This window comes from Salvia miltiorrhiza, chromosome 4, assembly GCF_028751815.1.
Source record: "Salvia miltiorrhiza cultivar Shanhuang (shh) chromosome 4, IMPLAD_Smil_shh, whole genome shotgun sequence".
Taxonomy (NCBI): domain Eukaryota; kingdom Viridiplantae; phylum Streptophyta; class Magnoliopsida; order Lamiales; family Lamiaceae; genus Salvia; species Salvia miltiorrhiza.
The window spans coordinates 54,738,265-54,764,408 of NC_080390.1; the positions used below are offsets into that span (position 1 = coordinate 54,738,265).

The 26,144-nt window shown below is 31.0% G+C and overlaps 3 protein-coding genes across 3 annotated transcripts; all 3 read left to right on the forward strand.

Moving 5' to 3' along the window:
* The first annotated feature begins 10,329 nt into the window (after nt 1-10,329).
* On the forward strand, nt 10,330-11,415 carry LOC131020760 (late embryogenesis abundant protein At1g64065-like). Its single transcript, XM_057949768.1, has 2 exons — nt 10,330-11,110; nt 11,241-11,415. The coding sequence occupies exon 1, from the start codon at nt 10,373-10,375 to the stop codon at nt 11,042-11,044; it is 672 nt and encodes a 223-aa protein (XP_057805751.1). The 5' UTR covers nt 10,330-10,372; the 3' UTR covers nt 11,045-11,110; nt 11,241-11,415.
* A 4,547-nt stretch (nt 11,416-15,962) lies between these two features.
* On the forward strand, nt 15,963-19,561 carry LOC131020761 (late embryogenesis abundant protein At1g64065-like). Its single transcript, XM_057949769.1, has 2 exons — nt 15,963-17,601; nt 19,218-19,561. The coding sequence occupies exon 1, from the start codon at nt 16,945-16,947 to the stop codon at nt 17,596-17,598; it is 654 nt and encodes a 217-aa protein (XP_057805752.1). The 5' UTR covers nt 15,963-16,944; the 3' UTR covers nt 17,599-17,601; nt 19,218-19,561.
* Nucleotides 19,562-24,356: 4,795 nt separating this feature from the next.
* LOC131023637 (late embryogenesis abundant protein At1g64065-like) lies at nt 24,357-25,013 on the forward strand. The gene has a single exon (XM_057953182.1). The coding sequence runs from the start codon at nt 24,357-24,359 to the stop codon at nt 25,011-25,013; it is 657 nt and encodes a 218-aa protein (XP_057809165.1).
* Nucleotides 25,014-26,144: the final 1,131 nt, after the last annotated feature.

A 26,144-nucleotide genomic window follows, 5' to 3' on the forward strand; every position in this document is an offset into this window, starting at 1 on the left:
ATTTGCACAAGCGCCTCATCAAGTTCCTTTCGCAGCCTTGTGTTTTCATCGATCTTGAGGACCCGCCCTATTTTTGAGCAAGCCAAATTGAAAAATCTCGGGTTCCACGAGTGCATGGGCACTCCGATCCACCTAGTCCAAACGCACCTGTGCACATTAACATCAACGAAACTCCACGGTCTGCACCATTCAAACCAAAAGTGCTTCCATTCGCCTAGCTCATGCAAGATTGTCTCGACTGGCTTCCCAAACGGGCTTTGGATCAAAACCAGATTACCTCCCATTGAAGTAACCTTAAGGGCTTCGTTGCATTCCCACGTGATTTCATCTTTAATTTCTTCCCACAAGAACTCGTTCTTGATGTACCCCGTGAATGCGCCTTTCAGCCATTCTTTCTCCTCTTCGGTTGTCTCGAAGTGGAACACCTCTTCACTCAACGACGGGTCTGCTTTGATTCCGGACAGCGCCTCTTTGAATGAAACTCCCGATCTTCTTTTACTACATTTTGGTGGTGGGGTGCCTTTGCTCTCCTTGATCTGTACTGGTAATCTCCTCTCATCTGTCATGTTTCCATTGTCTGCACTGGGTCTGTCAAATCTTGGCTTATACACCCTCAACTTGTAGCTGCCAATCCACAAGTTATTAAGCTCTGTCAAGAGGTTATCTCCATTTTCGATACCTTCGAAGCGGACGAAACCGAAAGGTTTGCCTTTAAGGTCGCGTTTCTTTGGGCAGAAAATGTCTGTCGGCTTTTTCACCGTGCTGAACTTTCTCCAAAGGAAGTCGAGGCTGCAGTCCTCCGGCAGATTGTTGAAGAAGAAGGTGACCGCATCCTTCTTCCCAATCTGTGAGCAATCAAACCTGACATGATCAACTCTGGAACCACTGTTCTTTGTACAGCTGTACCCTCCATCTGCTCTCCGATATGGAGGTTTAGGTTTTCTACGGTTGGGGTATGTTATATGCCTCGCCGGAAAGCTCTCGGAACGGGATCTTCCTACTCCTCTCTTCCTCACCTCCCTCCACTCACCCTCCATTACTGCCAAACTTGTCCGCACGGTAACAATTATTTAACTAATTTTTTTTAAGTATAAGTAATCTATACTTTTTAAAGTTTAATGCTTTTTTATATTATATAACTATAATAAAATTAGTAATAATTTCATAACTTAAAAGAGAACATTCATAATTTTTTTTAACTTATAGATCACACTAATACTATAATTGTTCAAGGTGACTTTTTATAGTTATATGTGAGTCAAATCAATGACCAATATCTCAATTAACAATATATATATGCTATTAGTACTGTGTATATTTCAGTAGAAATTTTGTATAAGTTATTTTAATATAATGTGTATATATTATATCATCTTTAATTTTGTCATGTATGAACGAAATTAAAATTCAGGGCAAATTTCAGAATGAGCTAAAGTTTATGTATTTATATTGTAATTTTATATAATTAAAAAAAAATAGCAAAATTAACTAATAGTTTGTGAATTTACAGTCAATTAACGCCTCAAAAAAATATATATTATGAAATGCAAATAAGTAAAAAGTAATTAAAAGTTCCAAAAATCCTTTCAAAACTAATAGATAGTTTGAAAGAAAAATATCTAGATATTTGGGTGGAAATTTTTTAAATAGATAATAATAATCGTTAGTTAAAAAAGTTTTTGTCAAGATCTTGATCATTCATTTTATATCCTCCAATTATAAAATGGTTTTATCTTCATTTTAATGCTATTATCTTTATTAGAGCTATTTTATATAATAATATAAGTAACTTATAGAATTTTATTTTCTAAATATAATATTCTAAAAAATATATTTTTTTTACCGTGCATTGCACGGGAGTAATACTAGTTATGTATAGAAAAAGAGATTAAGAGATTTTAGATAACATGCAACTAAAAAAAGTCATTTTTTATAAGTAATGGAAAATTTTATTTTTCAATATATTGAGGGCCTTTTTTATAATTTCCGCCAGGGCCTCATTTTTCTCAAGACCGGCCCTGGATTCAAGAAATGTAATCGTCCTTTAAAATGCGTTTGTTTTTCTCTAATACTTTCTTGATAGTCTTCAATACTTTCTTGATGAATTGTAATGTTGGTGGCAAGTGTGGAATTTGATCCACGAAATGTAATCGTCCTTTAAAATGCGTTGTCTTCAATAATTTTTTTTTTTTTTACATATTTGAAATATTTTTGTGCATTATATAGATATTAACATGTAAATACATAAATTTTTAGTCAATTAAATAACTTGTATATATATAAAGTTTAATTTTGATATGCCAATACATATATTTTCAATTTATTAGGATTTTATCACAAAACTAAAATCCTCAAATTTAAATCCATTTCAAAGTCTATCAAGTTAATTAAAATCCACGACTTTAAGAAACAAGCTAAAACAATCCAAAAAAATGAAATTTTACAAACCATTCTCTTCTAATATTTGAAAATTTTAATTTCGTAATAAAGTCATAACAAATCGAAAGTTATTATACCAAAATTAAAGTTCATGGCCAATAAATTAACTAAAAAATTGTATATTTACTGGCCAATAACCCCAATTCATAATCAATACATTAAATTAAAAATTAATCTTAATTAAGCTAACTTACCCCTTAAAAAAGAAGAAACTAAGCTAACTTTGGGATTTAACAAAATCAGACAAACACAGAGCACTAAATCGATATGGAAGTTTGCCAAATTAATCGATAAAGATGAATCTAAAAATTCGACGAAATTAAAAAATTCGTTGCTATCGCGCTTTAAGCTAAGCCTCACGACTTTAACCACTCAAATAATCGTGAATAAATTCAAACACGTGACGACACTACCGATATAAGCTGTCAATTCATACTAGTGGAAACGGGCCGGGCCGCAGCCGCCCATGGCCCAGTTATTTTACGGGCCGCCAAAATCCAAACCCATTCTACCCGTCATGGGCCCATGGGCCCAGCCCAAGACTGAACAAGATGATGTCTGGAAAATTGGCCACGCTATTAATGATACTTTCATCCACACCATTTAATAACACGTGTTTTTCAATTGCATTCTTGTTTTTATTTCAACATTTTTTTTGTCATTTTATTTTATTTTAATTTATTTGCAAAACACACGTGACAGGAAAATTGTACATGAAAAGCAATAGATGATAAAATTATGAAAATTCATATGAACAATGAGATTACCATTTCACGAAGCTCTGCAATGAAAGATCAGAGGAGAAAGTTTGTTGGATCAAGCTGAGTTTTTTTGATAGATTTTTAAGAAAATGAGGTAAATAAGGCTAATGGGTGAGGTATATATATAGTATATGATGAGCTTGGGAGAAGGTGAATTAACGTGGCTGAAGCAGATTAAACCATATCTAACTATATCATACATATAGTTAGATATGAGCTTGTATAAATAATGAAAAATAAATGAGCTTGTAAAACATATATATATGAATAAAAACACTCTTAAGTGTATAAAATATAAATGATTTTCAGCCCTTAGATCATCAAGATCTACGGTTGATTCGTAACTCTGTTGGATGAATTCGTGGTCCTGAGTTCGAATCCCAAAGGTAACAAAAAATTATTTTTCAGAATTCGTTATCATGTTTGATGAATTCGTAATCATGTTGAATAAAATTCGTACATTAAAAAACGTTTATATTTATATTTTAAGAAGTGTTTTTACCGTAGCCCTCCCATATATATGATAAGTCAGGCCCAAAGGTAAATAGGCTCAAACAAATACTCCCTCCGTCCCACAAATTTTGAGTCATTTCTTTTCGACACGGGAATTAAAAAAATAGTACTCCCTTCGTCCCTAAAATAACTTCTTCTTTGGGGACGGCACATATTTTAAGAAAAAATTGTAAAGTGTATTGATAGTAGTATAAATTATTTTTTTAATTTATTAAGTTGGCCAGGTTATAGTTTTGGGCCTATCATAATTTTTTTAATTATTTTTACATTTTTGAACTAATTTTGTGCATTATGAATATTAACATGTAAACACATCAACTTTTAGTCAATTAATGAACTTGTATATATATAAATTTTAATTTTGATATGCCAATACATATATTTTCAATTTATTATGATTTTATCACAAAACTAAAACCCTCAAATTCAAATCCATTTCAAAGTCTATCAAGTGAATTAAAATCCACGACTTTAAGAAACAAGCTAAAACAAACCAAAAAAAATGAAAGTTTACAAACCATTCTCTTCTAATATTTGAAAATTTTAATTTCGTAATAAAGTCATAACAAATTGAAAGTTATATATTGTTATACCAAAATTAAAGTTCATGTGCAATTAATTAACTAAATATTTGTATATTTACGGGTCAATAACCCCAATTCATAATCAATACATCAAATTAAAAATTAATCTTAATTAAGTTAACTTACCCCTAAAAAAAGAAGAAACTAAGCTAACTTTGGGCTTTAACAAAATCAGACAAACACACAGCATTAAATCGATATGGAAGTTTGCAAAATTGATCGATAAAGATGAAACTAAAAATACCACACGAAATAAGAAATTCGTCGCTATCGCGCTTTAAGCTAAGCCTCACGACTTTAAACATCTTATTCTATTAAATTTTAGTTCAATCACACTGCAATACAATGATTCAACATGCAAACCCACAAATTAAAATGGGTAAAACACATTTGAAAAAATCAGGTATGTCAAACTAAATTAAACTTATAAAGACGTGCAAAATCACGAAATGGATAAAATCTAATACAAAATGGAATCTGAATTGAAAAACACAAAAGTAACCAAAAAAAACTAAACGAATCATCATGATTCATGACATCAACAATGTATATATCCAAGAAAACAATAGTCTTGATTTCTTGACTATATTTTCTTGGATATAAGCAAGAAAGAATCAAAAAAAAAAAAAAATTATACAAGAATTTTGAAGTAGCTAGTACTCATCAACGACGCTGCAGGGTGGGTGCGGTTGGAGTTTTTCAACATGAATGAGTAAGCAGTGTCACAAACCTTCGGCTCCCTCCATCTCGAGACAAACTTCACTGCAGCAGTTGGGATTCGGCCATGCGTGGCGGTGCTCTTCTCCTTTCTCTCTTCTCCTTAGCTTTCAACCAAAGCCATTGCTCATGGAGGTCACCGCCATAAGCCGGCGGCGGTGACTAGAGCGCTTTGATCAACTCCTCAATCGAAGGATGTGAAGAAATATATTGAAGAGTGTAAAAATACGCTCTAAGAGCTTATAAGCTCCCAAAAAAATATATTCATTTATCCAACTTATTTTCTCATTATCTTATGAGCAACTCTCCTTTTACAAAAAATAGTTGTGGAGTTCATCAAACTCATTTTGTCACCGCCGCCGCTTACGACGGTGACCTGCGCCAACAGTGGCTCTAGATGAGAAAGCAGGAGGAAAGGAAACCCCGGCCACCGCCACGCCTGCTGACAACACTAGAAGAACGCCCCAAACCAGCTGCAACCGTCACCCCGCTTTAATTAGACGCCGGGAGCAACCCAAGGTTGGTGATACGACGTATAACTTTTACTTGAATAATTCAAATGTTGGTGGCAACGTGTAATTTGATATAGTCCAAGAAATGTAATCGATTTTTGATATCGTTTAAACATTTAGAGCGTGTAATTTGGTCCAAGAAATGTAATCATTTCGTGCACGAATACTTTCTCGATCAGTTTTGTGAATACTTGATTACTTTCTTGATATCGTTTGATCAGTATTATTGATGATGATTAGATTTTTTTTTCGTTGCTTAATTGCATACGCAAATGTTGCAGCAGTTGGGAATTGGGAATTAGGGTTCAAATTACAATAATGATACTTATTTTGACTTGCCAATTTTTTTATTTTGTTTTTCGTTCAATTGAGATTGCTGCAAAATTGGTATAAACTAGTAATATTTTCATAACTTTTTTTTTTGAAAATGTATTTTCATAACTTAAAAGATAACATTAATAATTTTTCTAACTTATAAATATGATAGATCTCACTAATACTATAGTTGTTCAAATAAAAATGACTTTTATAGTTGTATGTGAGTCAAATCAATGACCAATATTTCAATTAACAACATATTTTATCAACGATTATTATTAGCTAGTTAAAATATCCACCAAAATATCCATATAAATTGGGGGAATAAAGTAGATGAGAATAAAAACAAAAAAAATATTCTAAAAATAGTAAGATGATTTTGGCGGGAAAACATAATTTACTACTATTTATGTAAATGGTTGAGCTTTTATATAGATATAGATATAGATATAGATATTAGATATTAACTTTGTAAATTTCAAACAACTTGTTACTCCCTTCGTCCAAGAAGCATCTTCATAATTTTTCATTTTCATTCGTCCACGAAATATCTTCTTAGTCCATTTTAATTATCACCCTTATAATTTTCACATATTTAGAGCATCCGCATTGGAGTTACATGATAGCCTACTTTATGAGGGGGGGCCACATGGTGTAAAGATGCTGCATTGGGGTTACATGATAGCATTAGTTTTGATTTTTCCATTTTTCATTTAAGTTTAATTTCATAAATTTAAATTACACAATTTATTTCAAATTTAAATTGCATTAATTTTGAAACCCTAAAAATTACATAAAATTTAATAAAACAAAAACAAATCATACAAATAACTATTCCGGCCCTAGAGGTCCGAAACGTGCCCAAACATGCTCCATCAAATCATATTGAAAGGGGAGAATTGTGGAGTGAATGAGGAGAATTGTGGAGTGAAAGTGAGGAAGAAGAAAGAGGAAGATAGAATATGAAGAGAAGAAAAAAAATTCGAACGGTCAAATTTGGCACGGAGACCGAGGCAGCCTAAACAATTTTCAAATTCAAAAATCGATTTTTTTAAGGCGCGTGTAAAACACGCGCCTATTTTCAACCGTTTAAAGGGCTACACGATAGAACGTGTAGCCCTCGTGCAAGTTCGGCCCGCATCGCTTACACGATAACAGACTTACACGAGTAAGCTGCTATCGTGTAGGCGTTGCCAATGCTCTTATGCACATTATGATTAATGTACCCATCAATTTTTTTAAAATAACTTCATTAACTATCATCAATTTTTTCTAATTTATGGGATCTCTTCTCCAATTACCAAATACACAACTTGTTTTTCTTAAACTCGTGTCTACTCCCCCTTAAGAAGATGTTTTGTGAAAGAAGATGAGGGAATAGTTGATAGTTTGTTGTAAGAGAAGGGAGGGTCCCATATTATTTATAGTATTGTGAGTGGAGAATGCAAAGTGTGCACATTCTCGTGGGATAGGCTAATTTCAATAATACCATTTTCACGATATACTTCTATTATACAAGTATTATATATATATATATATATATATATATATATATAAATTAAACAGTTAAATTTTAAATGTTGTATCATGATGTGCACGAATTCGAGACTTTTGACCTCAAACTTTAACCACTATATCGTTAGGCTAAGACACGCACAAATAACTTTACAAAAATAGCTATACCATATCTCTAAAACACATTTTCTATATATTATCTTCGTTTCAATAAAATTGAATCATATTTCTTTTCAGATGGTTCCAACGAAATTAAGTTGTTTTTATTTTGAAAAAACTTGGAAAATTAAGAGCATAATTAAACACACTAATTCCAATTAATTGTATATAATTTTTATATGTGATTACGTGGGATTGTGTATACGTGTGTGTTTGTGATCCCGTTTGACTCAGAGTAATATAAGTTGAACTTGTCGTTTGGTTGGCGTAATCAATCATGATCTTCCAACTCAGAGAAATTAAAATAAAAATAAAATACTTTGATCATTGACTAAAAATGAATGACGGGTTTCTCTTAGCAGTTACATGTCACTCCCAACAACTACTTACCAACAAATGACAAAATTATTTGACGATCATTAATTTGTCTTGAAATTATTTCACGGGTCTGAGCTTCTAGATAATTTTATAAGTGAACTAATAAAATAATCATTCACTAATATGTAATGGAGTATTTGTTACTATACTATTTTACATTTTAAGTGCTCGTTTGGTTCAAGTAGAGGAATAGAAAGGGAATGAATCAAATAAAAGAGTGAAATGGTAACAATAACTATTATTTTTATTGAGTGTTTGGTTAAACAATGGAAATGAATTATTAGTAAGAGATTCTTTTTCTTTTGTTTCCCCTCTATTTTGAGGGGTAATAATTAAATTTGGTGATTGAGTTACCCTTAAGTAGAAGTAATGGTTAACTCATTACTCAAACCAAACAACAAGTAATAGATTCAATTAATTGAATCCCTTTCCAACCTCTAAAAACACTCGATCAAAGGTGGGCTAATTCACCACTTGCATAAAGCAATTCATGGCAAGAATAGGTCCGTTATAAACGATTATATTTAAAGAACAATTCACGATCAAACCTATTATTAATTGTGAAGGACAATTCACAACAAATAAGTTTGGTCATGAATTATTTAATTTAAAATGCAATTCACACAATCAAACATATATATATATATATATATATATATATATATATATATATATATATATATTAGTCATGAATTCAAAAATAGGTTAAGTCTTAAATTCATTAGTTAACGGCAAAGTGAATCGTAGTCAATAACTAGAGCAATCGCCTTACATGACCTTATTTTTTAAAATTAAACAAATTCTAAAGGTAATATTTTTCAAATAAAAAAATGCAAAAACTCTAGAGGAGGGGGATTGTAAATTGTATAGTTCTTGGAAGAAGAATTAAATGTTACTCCCTCCGTCTCGGCCAAAACGCTACATTTACCTTTCGGCACAGGATTTAAGGAGTTGTAGATTAATGTTTTAAGTATGTAATAATAAAGTGATAAAGTAGGAGAGAGAAAGTGATAAAGTAAGAAAGAGAAGGTAATAAAGTGATAAAGTAGGAGAGAGAAAGTGATAAAGTAAGAAAGAGAAGATAATAAAGTGATAAAGTAAGAGAGAGAATGTAATAAAGAAATACTTAATTAATGTTAATTAAGTGTTTAAAATTCCTTATTTTTGCCAAATATAGAAATGTAGCATCTTTGTTGGGACGGCCCAAAAAGGAATATTTAGCATCTTGGGTGGGACGGAGGGAGTATATAATTAGGAGTATACAAAACCGTCATTTTCCCTATCCCGACCGTTCCTAAAATATACTAACAGATAAAATATATAACTATCCTAATATTAATTTAATCGATTTCGTAGACTTTCATCTTTAATTTTAGAACAACATGTTTATCACGGTATCAAAATAACAAAGAAGATATCGATTTTAAGGAATTTAAATATGAAATACGGCGTATTTGACTGAAGGGCTCTTGTTTAATTTAGATTATATTTCAGAACAATATGTCACAATTTTTTGTTAAATTCGTGTTAAACTACTGAAAAAAAATAAAATATAGGTGCCGTGAATAAATAGGAGATTCAAAGAATAAAAATCTACAATTTATACGAATTAATACATGCGAGGAGCCAGGAGTGAAAGTCAACTATCTTGCTTGTTTGCGGACAAGCACAGGCGCCTCACACCATATATATATTTAATTTATTTTTTAAAACGAAATGTAAATTCAATATATATATGGCTGTTGAGATATCACGCCTTCATATATTTTACAAATATGCATGCATGCCTCGTTTGCACGCAATATATTATCAAATAACTTATTGTAGTATTAAGTAATGTTTCTATAGTGTGATATTTACTATAACAATTATTATTATTATTATTTTAAATACTACAGATAATTTATTACTAATTCAATATATACTTTTAAATTTTGATAAAATCAGAATGATTTTGATAAACGGATACCCGACAAATAAATGCATCTATTGATTAATAAAGTTTGACCGACTTTCCCACTATATTATAAAGACACTCTTTAACTAGTATAAAGTGACAATCATTTCTTTGAACTTGTGCATTCAAATTAATACACCGACTTAGAAAACAAGTATAAAAATTTGGACTAAGTGAAAATATAGAGCGCAAAATCAACAAAATTTCCCCTCCCTCGGTAGTGGTGATATTACGTTTCATCAAATAATCAATTGCAAAAATATAAAATACTACGATTATTAGATTATAAAACATGCTCAATACCCAAAAAAAAAAAACATTCAATTCTCGAATAAAATTTATTAATGTATGAAGCCAAAAGAAAAAAAAAAGGTCAATGTCAAAATTAAGCAGAAAATCAACACTGGCATGCCACAACATTTCAAACCTTCCACACTTTACACGATCACTAAATTCACTATATAAACTAATCCAACAGAAAAATATTCCTCCAAAAAAAAAAAATCCAATTCTCTACAAATGGTGGAAACGTCCGAGCAAATCCGGCCGCTCGCCCCTGCCTCGGAGCGCCCCACCAGCAGCGACGACGAGGCCGGCGCCACCGCCGTCGGCGGCGGCCGCCGCAGGCGGCAGCAACTGCTCCGCTGCTGCGGCTGCTGCGGCGCGGTCGTCCTCCTCCAGGCCGTCGTGATCGTGATCCTGATCTTCACCGTGTTCAAGGTGAAGGATCCGGTGATCCGGCTGAACGGCGTGACGGTGGACCGGCTGGATCTGATCAACGGCACCGCCACGCCGCGGCCGGGCAGCAACATGTCGCTGACCGCCGACGTGTCGGTGAAGAACCCCAACTTCGCGTCGTTCCGGTACCCGGAGACGACGTCGGCGCTGTTCTACCGCGGCGCGGCGATCGGCGAGGCGCGCGGCCCCGCGGGGCGGGCGCGCGCGCGGCGCACGGCGAGGATGAACGTGACGGTGGAGGTGATCGCGGATCGGGTGCTGGCGCAGCCGGATCTCGGGTCGGATATCAACTCGGGGCTCCTGACGCTGGGCAGCTACACGGAGGTTGGCGGGAAGGTGAAGATCCTGATGGTGAAGAAGCACGTGAGGGTCACGATGAACTGCTCGTTGACGGTCAACGTCACCAGCCAGGCTATACAGGGGCAGAAGTGTAAGCGGAAGGTCAAATTCTAGTCAGAGTATATTATTTGCTGTGTGATTCTATATTTTAATTTAATTTTGTTTACTATGTATATATAGGTACACCAGAACCGATCACCTACCCACTGTGGGCAAGCATAACGTACCCACCATTGATGTGACAATTTTAATTAGGAAAGATCAATTGCCACATCATGGTGGGCACATTATGCTTGCCCACGGTGGGTAGGTGATCGGTTCTGATATATACACACACATGCTTTTTTTTTTGGTTAGCGAGTTAGATTGGAATGATAGAATTCCATTTATATGAAATAGGAGAGTTTTAATTTGATTTTATCGGGTTTTCATGCATGTACGTATCTTTTTATTAAGCAAATTAATACAGCCCTTGATTTACTGTTTGTGAGTGTTATGTGCTTTTTCTTTGGTTTGATTGTTTTTTTTTTTTTGGATATAACATTAATGGACTATATAAGTATCTTGAAAATTCACTAATAAGCTCAAAACTAATGGGTCTAACAAGATAATTCAAGCCCAAGCCTAGGCCCAAATCAAGAAACTGCGTATATCCTAATTTAACTGAAGATTATACTCCAAATACTCCAAATAGTAATTTTAGTAAATAAAGGATGAAACATAATAATCCAAATAGCAATCCATTATGCCAATGAGGCTAAGCTCAGATGGCAAAGTTGAGTCACCTAAAAATTTTAATTTGTGAGAGGTTCTCGTGTTCAATTTCGCCTGCGTGCGGATAATTTTTTCACTTTTGTGTGAGTAGTGGTTCTGTCTGTGTGCAATCAATTATTATGGTAATTTAGATGAGTTGAATTTCCTGGCATGTGGCACCATCGTAATATTTGAATAATAAAATAAGAGAAAATGGTAAACTAAACCTTTGATATAATTTTTTTGTAAGAATCAAGTAAGCCCTTCAAGTTTTTTTTTTTTTAATATAAATAAATTCTTGGTGTTATAACTTTGAATATTCATGCTCTTTTTTATTGCCACACCAAATTATCGAAGAACTATATCCTTTCATGCTCTTTTTTTGAGCTAGATGGTTGCCACAACAAATTATTGAATTTTACCATGTAATTTTGAAATAAGATAGTACCCAATCCGTCCTTATAAAAAGTATCTATTTGTCAATGACACGGGTTTTAATAAAATAGTTGAATGTGTTGTGAGTGGAGCAAGGGTCTTACTTTATTGTGAGTGGAAAATTTACCAAAAATAGATTGTATACATTTTATGAGGGACTGACGGAAATGACAAATTGGATCCATTTTATGAGGACGGAGAGAGTACTTGTTTAGGGATAAAAATAGTTTTTTAATGAATCACTTCAAAAATTAGAGGGAATGCTTACTTAACCAATTAACAAATGTGATAATTATAAGTATCGTGATGTGGTTTCTGATTAAGGAGCTTGCATGTTTTGGTGTCAATGCACACTACAAGAAAATGCGGCTCTAACGACCGAAATTTCGGTCGTTAAAACCCAAAAATCGGTCGTTAATATTATTAACGACCGATTTAACGACCGTTTTTTTCGGTCGTTGTTTGCATCGTCGCCCGAGTTTTAACGACCGTTTTTTCGGTCGTTAAATTTAACGACCGATTTTTTATTTTTAACGACCGAAATTTCGGTCGTTAAAAAGAGAAAAAAAAAATAAAAATATAAATAAAAAAAATTATTTTTTTTTAATTAACGACCGAAATTTTATTTTTAACGACCGAAAATTCGGTCGTTAAAAATAAATAAAAAAAATATTTTTTTTTTCGAAAAAAAAATATATATTTTTTTTATATATACTCCATCTCTTTGTATCCCACAAGTATTTTTAGTGTATTTCTAATGTATTTTGACCTTAATTGCATACCATTTGACGAACTTCCCAGTAGGTCACCCATCTTACTTGTGCTCTAAGTCAAGCACGCTTAACCTTGGAGTTCCTTTCGAATAGTCACCAGTACAGAACACTCGTATTATTGATATATATAGTACCTATTAATTCATTTAAACTCCAATTCAATATAAAATATCATTAAATAAGTCTAATAATTTATTATAATAAATATAATAATTTATTATTATTTGAAAATAATAATTAAATAATTAAATAATAAAAATAAAAAATAATTTGAAAATAATAAAAAATAATTAAATATTTATATATAATCGAAAAATAATTAAATAGAAAATTAATAAAAAATAATTAAATTTGTAAAATAATTAAAAATAATATTAAATAGAAAATTAATAAAAAATTAATAAAAAATAAATAAATAAATAGAAATAGAAAAATAAAAATAAAATAATAATCGAAAAATAATAATTAAATAATTAATTATTTCTATAGAAAATAATAATTAAATAATAATCGAAAAATAATAATTAAATAGAAAATTAATAAAAAATAATTAAATATTTATATATAATCGAAAAATAAAAATTAATAAAAATATAAATGAACTTTAAAAATTTTTAAAATTTGAAAAATAATATTAACGACCGATTATTCGGTCGTTAATAAATAAAATAAATAAATAAATAAATTAAAATAAATAAAAAATAAATAAAAAATAAAAAATAAATAAAAATAATTTTAACGACCGAAAAATTCGGTCTTTAAAAAAAATAATTAAAAAAAATATTTTTTTTTATTTTAAAAATATTTAAAAAATAAAAAAATAATAAAAAAAATTAAAAAAATAAAAAAATAATATTAACGACCGAATAATTCGGTCGTTAAAAAATTAATTTTTTTTTTCGAAAAAAAAAATTATTTTTTTAAAAAAAATATTTTTTAATAAAAAAAAAATAAAAAAAATATACTAACGACCGAATTTTCGGTCGTTAAAATTAAAAAAATAATTAAAATAAAAAAAAATAATTTTTACGACCGAAAATTCGGTCGTTAAGAAAAATTAAATATTAAAATATTAAAATAATAATTAACGACCGAATTTTCGGTCGTTAAAAAATAAAAAAATTAAAAAATAAAATCGGTCGTTAAACGGTCGTAAATCGGTCGTTAAGGCCGCAAAATTAACGACCGAAAATTTCGGTCGTTAATTTCGGTCGTTAAAGGCGCAGTTTCTTGTAGTGGCAGGTTTGAATATATATCTATTGAGTAATTAATAGTAATTTATTAATTAGGGCGACTTGTGTTAGATCTTATTTCAATTACAAGTGAAAATAAATAGCTATCTATGTGTTGGCTACGGAGATAGCAAGCGCTAAACCTATATAATAGATCGATTTTATGAGCATATATAACTCCTACATTAATTGTATCATTTTGTATGCTTACTCGTAATTGACGCAAAAAGTTATTTAAAAAAAGAAAAGAAAAGAAAAAAAGACATAGTTCTTTTTTCTACGGGAGGGAGAAAGTTGTATTTTATCAGATTGTAATAAAGTACAGGATATTCAAAATTACATTTTTATTCTAATGGCTATTCAAAATTTGTCGTGTGTGTGTGTAAATATTCTTAAAACTTTTCCAGTTTTTTATTATTGATTCGTTGCGGGATTGGTGTCGAATTATTGTTAAAACAAGCATTTGGACCTCATGCAATGAACGAGAAACGTTTTTATATATATCCATAAAATTAATTGATACCAACTCAATTATTATATGTATAAATATAATATTAAAAAATTAACTTAATATATTTGAACTGAATATTTAAAAAGAAAAAGAAAAAGGAAGAGTTCACAATAACAAAAATTAATATTATGAAAAGGCAAAAAAAAAAGGTTAAAACATATTTAAAAACATTGAAAAATAGTTTTACCCAATAAAAGGATAGGAGAAGAGATAAAAATTTCTTAAATTTAATCTTTAAATAAATAAAATTTTACATTTTAAATCAAATATTTACATAAAATATATCAAATTTAAGCTTTTATCGTGATCTTTAATTTGATATGCATATTAAATATTTTATAATTAGTCGAATTTCACATAAAAAATAAAAAAAAATAAGAAGATAAAGAAAAAGGAAATAAAAATGAAAAATATAGTTTACAAATATACCTTCAATTTTATTATAACTACAAAATTATAACTCAATTTTGAAAATAATTCGAAATTGATTTCAAATTGCCTTTTTAATATAGAATAAATGTCTTGATTTTTGCTAGTAATATATCTTTAGAGCTTATTTATTATTTATTTAATATATTTAATTTGGCCACATAGATTTAAAATATCCTTATACAACAAATAAAATCTCTTTTATATATATATATATATATATATATATATATATATATATATATATTGAGGAGAAACGAGAGACCTATTTATTTATCACACGAACATGGAAAAAATCTCTTATATTTAAGTGGTACGAAGGAGGTTAGACTACTTCATTAGGAGTGTTGTTAGAAACCCAAAAACAAGCTTATCAAACTAGACCCATCCCCATCCTAAATGAATACTACTTCATTATGTGAAATTTTTACTTTTTTAGACATGAGAAACTAATTAACATAAATATGATCATGTCAAGCATGAAGCATTCATAATTACTCTTCTATGCCTAAGGAATTAAATGGCGCCGCAAAAAAATTTATATCCTATATCCTATAATTACTCTCCTACTCTATCGATTATATTTCTACTGACATGATATCCAATAATACATTTTCATGTTATACTATTAAAAATCATATTACTATTCTCTAAAAAAAATATCATATTACTATAGCGAATAATATACTAATTAAACAAATTAAATACTCTCTCATTCTCAATATAAGTGGCACAAAACTTTTGGACACACAAATTAAGGAAAATTTATAAATAAGTTAAAAGTGGTAATGACTATAATTTTTACACAGACCACTTAAAAATGAGATAGTTTAAAATAGAATACATACCACTTTTATTTGAACATAATACGTAATATTTATTAACATTATAAAACAGTAAAACACAAATACAATATGAGTAAAACTAAAAGAAATTCACCAAAAAGGAAAATCGGAAGAAAATAAAGAACCAAAGCAAACAATTATACACAACTCAACCAATACTATATGAGGGTGTGTTTTTTTTTGATAAATTAACAGTATATGAGGGTGTTTATGTACTCTTCATGATCATAAGATATACGACTAATTCCAATGTTAAAATTTCACCAATCTCACGCTTTCAATAAAATATAAATTAAATAAAATTAGTTTTAATGATAGTACGTAGTAGAATTTATAAATAGAATTGTGCTATCTCAAAGTTTACGTTTATTTAGGAGGGTAAGATATGTTGTAAAGGTACGTGCATCTATATTTAATGTAACATAAAATAATCACTAAAGAAAATATAAATCAAGTCAAATAAGACCAAAATAGTAATCCCTCAGTCCCATTAGGCTTGTCTAATTCATTTTGGGCACGGTTATTAAGAAAAAAATTAAACTAATGTAGTAAAAGTGTATAAAGGTGTAGACCATATTGTTTGTAGTGTAAAATCATTACCAAAAATAGAAACACGATAATATCAATGGGACAACCCAAAAAAGAAAATAAGACAAAATCAATGGGACATAAAGAGTATTATTTTTATATACTATTAAACTAATACTTAAAAGTAAAGTCCTATTTACATTTATCATTTCTGGTGTTCATCAAAAGTTGAGTACTATTTTCTTTCTTAGGACATTGGTTCGTATCTTTTCATTATATTATATCTTTACAAATACTCCTTAATTATTTACAAAAAACCACTCGACCGCTCAATTTATATAATAGTGAGATATTTTCATCATTACATATAAATCACCAATCATATTTTTGGTGGACGGACGAAATAATAATAATTATCATTTAGTTATATGTTTTTTTTGGATAATTTGGTCTTTGTATATATACAAACAAGCAACCCAACTATAGAGCCAGAAAACTCCCAGCATAAATGGAGAAACCGCCGGAGCAAGTACAGCAGCAACTCGCCGCCGCCGCCGTCGACATCGATGAAGAAAAAGCCAAAGCCGCCCTCCGCAAACGCTACCTGCTGAGATGCTGCAGCTGCGCCGGCGCGTCCCTATTTTTCCTATGCATATTCACCGTAGCCCTAGCCTTCACCGTGTTCAGAGCGAGAGCGCCGGAATTCCGGCTCAACGGCTCCACCGTCAAGCTCGACCTCATCAACGGCACCGGCCTCCCGCGGCCGGGATCCAACGCCACCATACTCGCCGACGTCTCGGTGAAGAACCGCAACTTCGCGTCGTTCAGGCACCGGAGCTCCGCCGCGCCGATCTACTACCGCGGCGCCGCGATCGGGGAGGCGCGCGCGCCGCCGGGGAACCTCCCGGCGCGCCGCACCGAGAGGATGAACGTGACGGTCGACGTCATCATGGATCGGGTCGTGGCGCTGCCGGGTTTCGGGTCGGACGTGGAGTCGGGTTCGGTTACGATGAGCTGGTGCGCGCGGGTTGGCGGGAAGGCCAAGTTTTTAATCGTTAAAAAGCACGTGACGATGAAGATGAACTGTACGGTCACGGTTGACGTGGCGAAGATGGCAATTTTGGAGTATAAGTGTAAGCAAAAAATCAAGCTGTTTAATTAGAAGGTAATAAATTTTATTAAGATTATTGTATGACGATCGATGTCTTTTGATTTATGGAATTTTTTTAAAAGAGGCTAATATTAAATTAATCAATATATTTGCTTAAGTAAAAAATTGATTTAATCACAAAAAGCTTCTCTTGGTAGTTGGTTCTTTGTAAGTTGTAACCACCCTTTTGAGGGTATGTCTTAATGTGTGGAAGAGTCCAAGAAGAGTAAAGAAAAATACTTCATCCATCAAACATCATCTTAGAGGAGGATAACATGATTTTTAATAAAAGTTAGTAATTGTCTATTTAATAAGTGAGAAATAGGTCTCACAAAAAATGAAGATTGTAAAGAGTATTGTTAATTAGTAGAATTGTTTTCAAAAGTAGATTATGAATATGTTTTGGGGACCAATCAAAATAGAAAGAAATGAAGACGTTTGAGGGACAGATGGAATAGAAAACAAGAAGAACATGATAGAAGAATAAGAAAAAAAAAAAAACAAAGAACAAGATATATAGGAGAAGAAAATAGAAAAAAAAAATCGAATAGGAAACAAGAAAAGGAGAAAAAAGGAATGGGTTAAAAATTTAATTATTTTTTACAATTATATATAAAATTTGAAAATCAGTGAAAGGGAATGGGTTAAAAATTTAATTATAAGGGCAAAGTTATTTATTTCCTCTAAAATTGGTTAACATCAATATGTTTTTATTATTATGGCTACCATTAATCTTTTGTTAAGTATATAATGGTTATTAACATCTTTTTTTATTATTATTATTATGGCTACCATTAATCTTCTGTTAAGTATATAAGGGTTATTAACATCTTTTATTATCAGGGTTAATAGTGTTTTATTTTCCAAATTTTTAGCGTTTTTCATAAAATGTTCCAACCTTTTATTTTCTCCTAAAAAATCCTGAACTTTTAGTTTTTTTTCCATAAAATGTTCCGCTATACAAAATTCGATGACGGAAAGATGACAAAAAACTCGAACTTTCAGCATTTTCCAACAATGGTAGTTCCTAATATGGTTTTCCAACAATGACGGTCCTCAAAATATTTCTTTCAGCGAGATAATTCATCTTTTTATCACCGAATTTTGTATAGCGGGACATTTTATGGAAAAAAACTGAAAGTTCGGAGATTTTTAGGGAAAAATGAAAGTGCGTGACATTTTGTGAAAAACGCTGAAATTTCATGACATAAAACACTATTAACCCTTATTATTATTATGACTACTATTAATCTTTTGCTAAGTATATAATGGTTATTTATGGTTATTAACATCTTGTTTAAAAAAACTTGGGGGAGGGGGAGCGGTGGGGTTTGAACCGTAGACCTCACTGTTCACAGATAGCAGTTCGCATTGTTTGGTGTCCCCTTGAAGGTGACGTTATTAACATCTTTTAAAATATCTATAACTCGTTTAAAAAAAAATTCCTTAAAAAAGTAATAGTAAAAAATGAAATTTGATAAGAAAGATGGCTGTTGTATCCAAATTATTGTCACTATGTTTAGTATCTTCATCTGAGAGGTGGACTTTTGTGAATTGTGAGGATGTTCGCGCGAGGCACGACGAGTAAAGATCTGATATTTTCGTATTTTTTAATATAATTTGGCACACAGAACCTGCTCGATCAAATGCGTCAATTAAAATCTTTGGCTCTTAATGCATTGCTGGGCTCGATCGCCATCATCATGCAATCTGTTCGTTGAAATGCTGCAGAGAAGAATCATAAGGATATTGGCGACCAGCTACTTGATGAAATCGCCTAAATTAAAACGCATGCGTGGAACCTGTTCGATGAAATGCCAAGGTGAAATCTTTTGCTCAGAATGTGTTTGTAGAATTATCCATGTGAAAACTCATGGCTGTATCTTTGGATATTAGCTGCTATTTGGGATTGTTTAGTTGTGTAATGATTTCTCACTCTTGGAATATTTAATTTAATTTATTTCTTTTTAACTTCTGCAATATTCATCTCTGCCTAATTACATGTATTTTGAGAGATTTATCGATGCGTCCATGATCATTTATTCTAACCATTCAACCACAATATTTTATATAATTGTTATTTACTTCTTCCATCCCGCAGAAATTAATGAGCACGCTTTGTCATTTTCGTATGTTCAATAAGAGCGAGCACACTTTCTATTCTCTACTCGCAATACTATAAATAATATGGGCCCCTCCTCTCAGGACACACCATCAATTACTCCCTCCTATTCGTTCACAAAACATCTTCTTAAAATGGAGTGGACACGAGGGGTCGGGGCTGTCAACCACCTCGGGTATTACCCGTGACTAAGTATGTAATTTTTATATATTTTTTTTATTATCTAATTATGTATTTTTCATCTAAAAAAAGGGAATGGACATAAGTTTTAAATTAACAAGTCGTGTATTTGGTGAGTGGATTATGGGATACATAAATTAGAAAAATTGATGATAGTTAATGAGGTTATTTCCAAAAATGGTGGATCCATTAACGACAATGTGTGTAAATATGTGAAAATTATGAGTATGATAGTTAAAATGGACTATGAAGAATTTTTTTGGATAAACTAAAATAGAAATGTATAAATATGCTTAGTGTGCCCTTCTGTCTAATGAAGTATTATTTTTCAAGCATAAAAATTACATTTTAATTTTTTTAAGAAATATAGTTATAATAAAAAATACCAAAAATGTCAAAATGTAAAACTGAGCAATAAATTAAAAACATATGAATACCAAAAAATAACAAACTAAACAAATAACATAAGTTACAACCTTAGTGTGTATCAAAATATAACAAATGTGGTATGCATAGAGATTTTTTTATTTATTTATGAAATTTGATATTTTTTTAATTTCTAATAAAGTGTATAAAATATATTAAAATTTTATCTTAATATCTAAAATAAATATATATAACCAAAGCTGATGACAAATGTCAAATTTTAAGTTGAGATCGTATGGTCTCTCATTTGTATCGCTCCCATACCATGGTAGCGTCTCTTCAGTGACTAACAATTTTTTTTTTAACTGTTGTTTTCTTATGTGATAGGTCGACCACATAAAAGAAGGTGGTTCTTATTTGCAGTCACTAGGGGCTACACTAGACTCGATCGAAACAGAGCACCTCGATGTTTACTTTGTGTGGTGTTGGTGAACTTAAATGTCATGTTGCCATCTTACAAACCTAGCTAACCCATACCCCGTGATTACTTTGACTAAATGTTTGACTAATGTCGTTTTGATTTTTTTAGGTGCCGTTTATTTGGCATGATTTAGTATTTTTATTATTAAGAGTATGATTTTTTTTTAATCTCACTCTTCCAATGAGATATGAACCAAATAAAATAAACTTAAATATATAAATAATCAAGAATATTAAGATATTCCAAAGTTCCAATCCATTTAAATAAATAAAGAATTAATCTTACTAATTTTATATAAAAAATAAATAAATGTTCCCTTAAATGGTCGGACCTTCTCACCTCGTCTCCGTTCGTCGTGGCTGTTTTGTCCTTCGGCATGCCCAAATTTAGTAGGTAACTTTTTCATTATTCTTTTTATTTATTTTTTTATTTTTTTCGACCAAGAGTGTTATAAATGTGGAAGTGCTAGGGTGATATTGGGCTACAAAACATGCAATTTATTTAGTGTTTGGTTAAGTTTATTTTAAAGAGCATATAATTAGATATTTCAAAAGCATATAAAATGTGATTTTGTTAAAAGTTTATAAGTTGTCAAATTATTTTGATAATTGAGTTTTTATAAGTTAAAAAGAGAATTTTTAGTTAGAGAGATAAAATCTTTGCTAAAGAGAAAAAATTGAAAATAAAAAATAAAAATAGAATGATATATGATGAAAATTAAAAAATATGTAACTTAAGACAACTTAATATACCCATTTTTCAGATCGGATCCGACCCGAATATGATACTGTAGGGTTAGGACTAAGCTAACCTATACACTTTACACTCTATAATTCTTGTATGTCCTAATTAATTAACTCAACATTTATTTTATTTGTCTGTTGTAATTTATGTAAATAAAGGATGAAAAAATCAAATCCAAATAGTCAATTATTGTGGTTGGATATTATTTAAATTTTCTATATTGTGACGTGCTTTATATCATTAATCGACGCTTAGCATTATGTCCTCACTACTCACTCCTCAATTTTGTGCTCGTGCAATATATAAAAAATATTTTTATATTTTTTGTATATATTTAAATAAATAATAACTCATGTTATTATATAAAAAAAGTATAAATATAATAAAAATATAATTTTATTATAAATATTTAAATAAAATCTCATAATCATTTAATTTAAGTACATATATAAATATTAAGTATAATTAGTTAGTTTCTTTTAATTATTAGAACAAGAGTAGTATTTTAAAACTAAAAGTGCATAATTAAAATGTTTACTTGTATTTTTAATATATATCATGTAAATATAAATTTATATAATATTTACAATAAAGGATATATGTTTGTATTATAGATAATGATAATATTCTAATAAAAAATAGAAACTTGTGTATGTTTTCATTTATATAAAAGGGCTGTAATCCTATTATTCCTTGCGTATTATTAAAAATTTAAAATAATTAATATCTTAAATTAAACTTTGATTAACTTCAATTTAAACCTCACTATAATATATATACAATACATATATATATATATATATATGTAGATTTGTTATATATATTTTCATCAATTTTATATATATTTAATTTCGCTTTAGTGATATTTGATTTTATTCAAGCTACTACTTAAAAAAATAATAAAATTATTTTATAATTAAAATTATCATTAATAATCCAAAAAAACACACACAAAACATTCATTTAAATACATGTGATGTATATTTATCCCCAATACCAGTTTATAAACTTATACCTAATCCTAAATAAATACTCTATTATATATGTCAAATTTTAGACATCATATATACTTTTTTTTTGATGAAATTACATTGTAAATAATACAAACCACACACACACGCCACCTAGTGGTTATTGTGGCCGAGAGTACTTGAACCTGTGACCTCTTGAACAACAGGCAACCACCCCAACCACTAGGCCATCCTAAGGGGACAAACATCATATATACTTAATTTAAGGTCAATTGCGTAATTTAATAAATTATGCATATAATAAATCTAAAAATATATTATGATTTACGTTATATATTTTAATAATTATTAAGTAGTACTATTCATTAGAACTCTTCGTCAACATCCGTTATAATTTTTTATTTAATACTAATTTATAATTACAATACAAATGATTTGGTTATTAATTTTATGAGAAGCTTAATCTTGCTAGAAAAAATTAGTGGTCTATGCCTAAGGACATGGCGCCGAAAAAATTTGTATATACCATGCCAATTTCAAGCACCTCAAGCCTATGCTAGTCCTACACCCTACATCATCGATAATAGTATTTCTATAATATTTAAATAATTTCTCTATATTTCATATCATTAATATTTATTCCAATTCAACCACACTTATTTTAATAGATTTATCTATGATCACTTCAATCACCCAATTACAATATTTTATAGTATTTATTTTTAAACATAAAAATTACATATAAATAAGAATGCATAAAAAAATATAGCAAATGTCGTGCAAAAATACAATTAATATGTTGTTTATTTATAGAGGGAAAAATATTATAAATTTTGATATTTTTCATAGAAAATACGTATATATAGTATCAAAATTTTATTTTAATATCTAAATTAAATATATATAACTAAACTAATAATATGACGACAAATAGCCTATTTTTCATTTATGAAAGAAGAGAGACCAGCTGGTCTCTTCTCTATTGATAGAAGACTGCGATGGATCTGTAGTAGCTATTAAGAAACTAGTATTCTATATTTTGATTAAATCCTACTCCCTCCGCTCATAAAAATAAAACTTAAGGAAGGATGACAGAGATTTAAAAAAAAACTTATGTTGTTTATTTTGTGAGTGGAGAAAGAACCTGAAAATTAAGAAAAAAAAATATATATATTGTGACATATTTTCACGGACGGATGAAAATAATAAATTAAATTTTATTTTTAGGGGCGGAGGTAATATTAAATTACATGTGAGGCCGGCCACATACAAATTGATCGCCGTTGTTTCTAATCTAATATTGGATATCGTATCATTTCATCAATAAATATAATAATTACGCATATACATATTTATTTAACATAATGAATATTGATGAGAGGTAATTAGAATGACGTAATGAAATAGTTATTTATATTTTCATTCTATTCCAATGTTTGGAATGGGATTTGAAATGGAATAACCAGTCCTAATGAATAATGATGTGTGGATAGTCGTTCCTTCCAATATATATGGATTTAGCCATTCTCTTAGGACCTAAAAATTATATGGATTAAAAATGACGAGATTGAATAAATTTATATATATATATATATATAAATTAACAATATTAAATAAAGAAATTCAAAGACTGCGTCAAATAAGACTTGAACTCAAAATCTTTAATCGTAAACATTAATCATTTACCACTTGACCAACACACACACCCCGAATAAAAACAATATTATTCAAGCGTATATCTATGTTTTCTATCAATTAATCATAAAAAGTAAACTCCTAAAATTTTCGACATTAATTCCTATTAAGATAAAAGTATTTCTTATTCCATCTCTCTCTCTCTCTCCAAATATATATATACACGAAAAGCAAGCAACCTAAGTATAGTGCCACGAAACTCGCAGCATAAATGGACAAACCGCCGGAGCAAATACAGCAGCAAATCGCTGCCGCGGCTGCCGCCGCCGTGCTGGAAGAGAGAGATCGAGCCAAAGCCGCAATCCGCAGACGCCGCCGGTTGAGATGCTGCAGCTGCGTGGGTGCTTCCTTCCTCGTCGGAGCCATATTCTCCTTAACCCTAGCCTTCACCGTGTTCAAGGTGAGAGGGCCGGTTATCATCATCAACCGCTGCACCTCCAAATTGGACCTCATCAACGGCACGAGCCGGCCGCGGCCGGGCTCCAACGCCACCATACGCTGCGACGTCTCGATGAAGAACCGAAACTTCGCGTCGTTCCGCCACGGGAGCTCGACGTCGCTCGTCTACTACCGCGGCTCGCTGATCGCGGAGTCGCACGCGCCGCCGGGGAACATGCGGGCGCGTCGGACCGCGAGGATGAACGTGACGGCCTACGTCATGTTGGGCCGGGTCGCGGCGCTGCCGGGATTCGGGTCGGACGTGAATTCGGGTTCGGTTAGGGTCAGCTGGTATTCGCGGATGGGCGGGCGGGTCAAGTTTTTAATCCTCAAAAAGCACGTGACGGTTAAGATGAAGTGCACGGGCTCCGTGGATTTCAAGAAGTTCGCATTGACGGACTATCACTGTAAGCAAAAATTCAAGCTATGAAAGATAAATAAATTAATTAATTAATAGGGTAATAATTTTATTAATACTCCCTCCGTCCACGAAATGAGTACCCATATTTCCTTTTTCGTCCGTTCACGAGATGAGTACACATTTCCCTTTTTGGCAAGTGTACCCCACATATCTCTTTAATTAATACATTCAAAAAGTGGGACCCTTAAACTATTCACACTACATTCCATACATTTCTTAAAACCCGTGCCGTTCACAAATGGGTACTCATTTCGTGGACGGAGGGAGTATTATAGAAGTAGAAATTCTAGCTTAATCACTTTCTTTTCGGCGTTTTACGGAGCTAGTGTTTGCTGTTTAGTGTGTTAAATGTGATGGGCCAAAAAAAGTGAAAAGATGAATAAAGGAAAAATATTTATCATATAAGAAAAGCGATCGAGTTAATTAGGATCGTCCGAAAAGGAATGCTGATCAAGTAATTGTGCTTAAATATGCAAAACTTTTATCTAATTATGGTTTTGTAAATAGATAGTACAGAATTACTTATACCTTTAAATAGACGAAATTTTTATTATTTAGATGAAAATTAGTGTATTTAGATTCAATTAGCACTAGTACTTTTGTCAAGAGGTGGACTCGTGTGAAGATGCTTGTTTTAACTATTGTGGTAATATTTTACTTTCACTATGCAAAATGACTAATAGTATTTTTTCTGTTATCAGCTAATTAAAATATTTTATTTGAGGGAATACTCAGCTAAAATTGACTCCCACTACTAGACGTGTAATTTTTGTAGCAATTACTAAAGAGTGATGTCCGTACAAGTTTGTCAAGGCAAAAATAAATGGTAGAGAAACAAAGAATATGCAATAAATACGAAATTTTTAAGCATATATAGAGAAATTGAGGAATAAAAATAAAGAAAGTATGAGGAATTGAAAGAACAAATATACTCAAAAAATGAAGAGTTGAGCTTATCGTAACTAAAATCATTTATCCCAAGGAGACACCAAGCAATGTGAATTCTTGTCTACAAACAGTGAGGTCGAAAGATCAGACCGCACCGCCCCCTCCCCCAAAGTTAAAAAAAAAAATCATCTGAAGCAATGGAAAATTACTTAAACATGAAAACTCTAAAGATAATTTAAAATAGATTTGTTT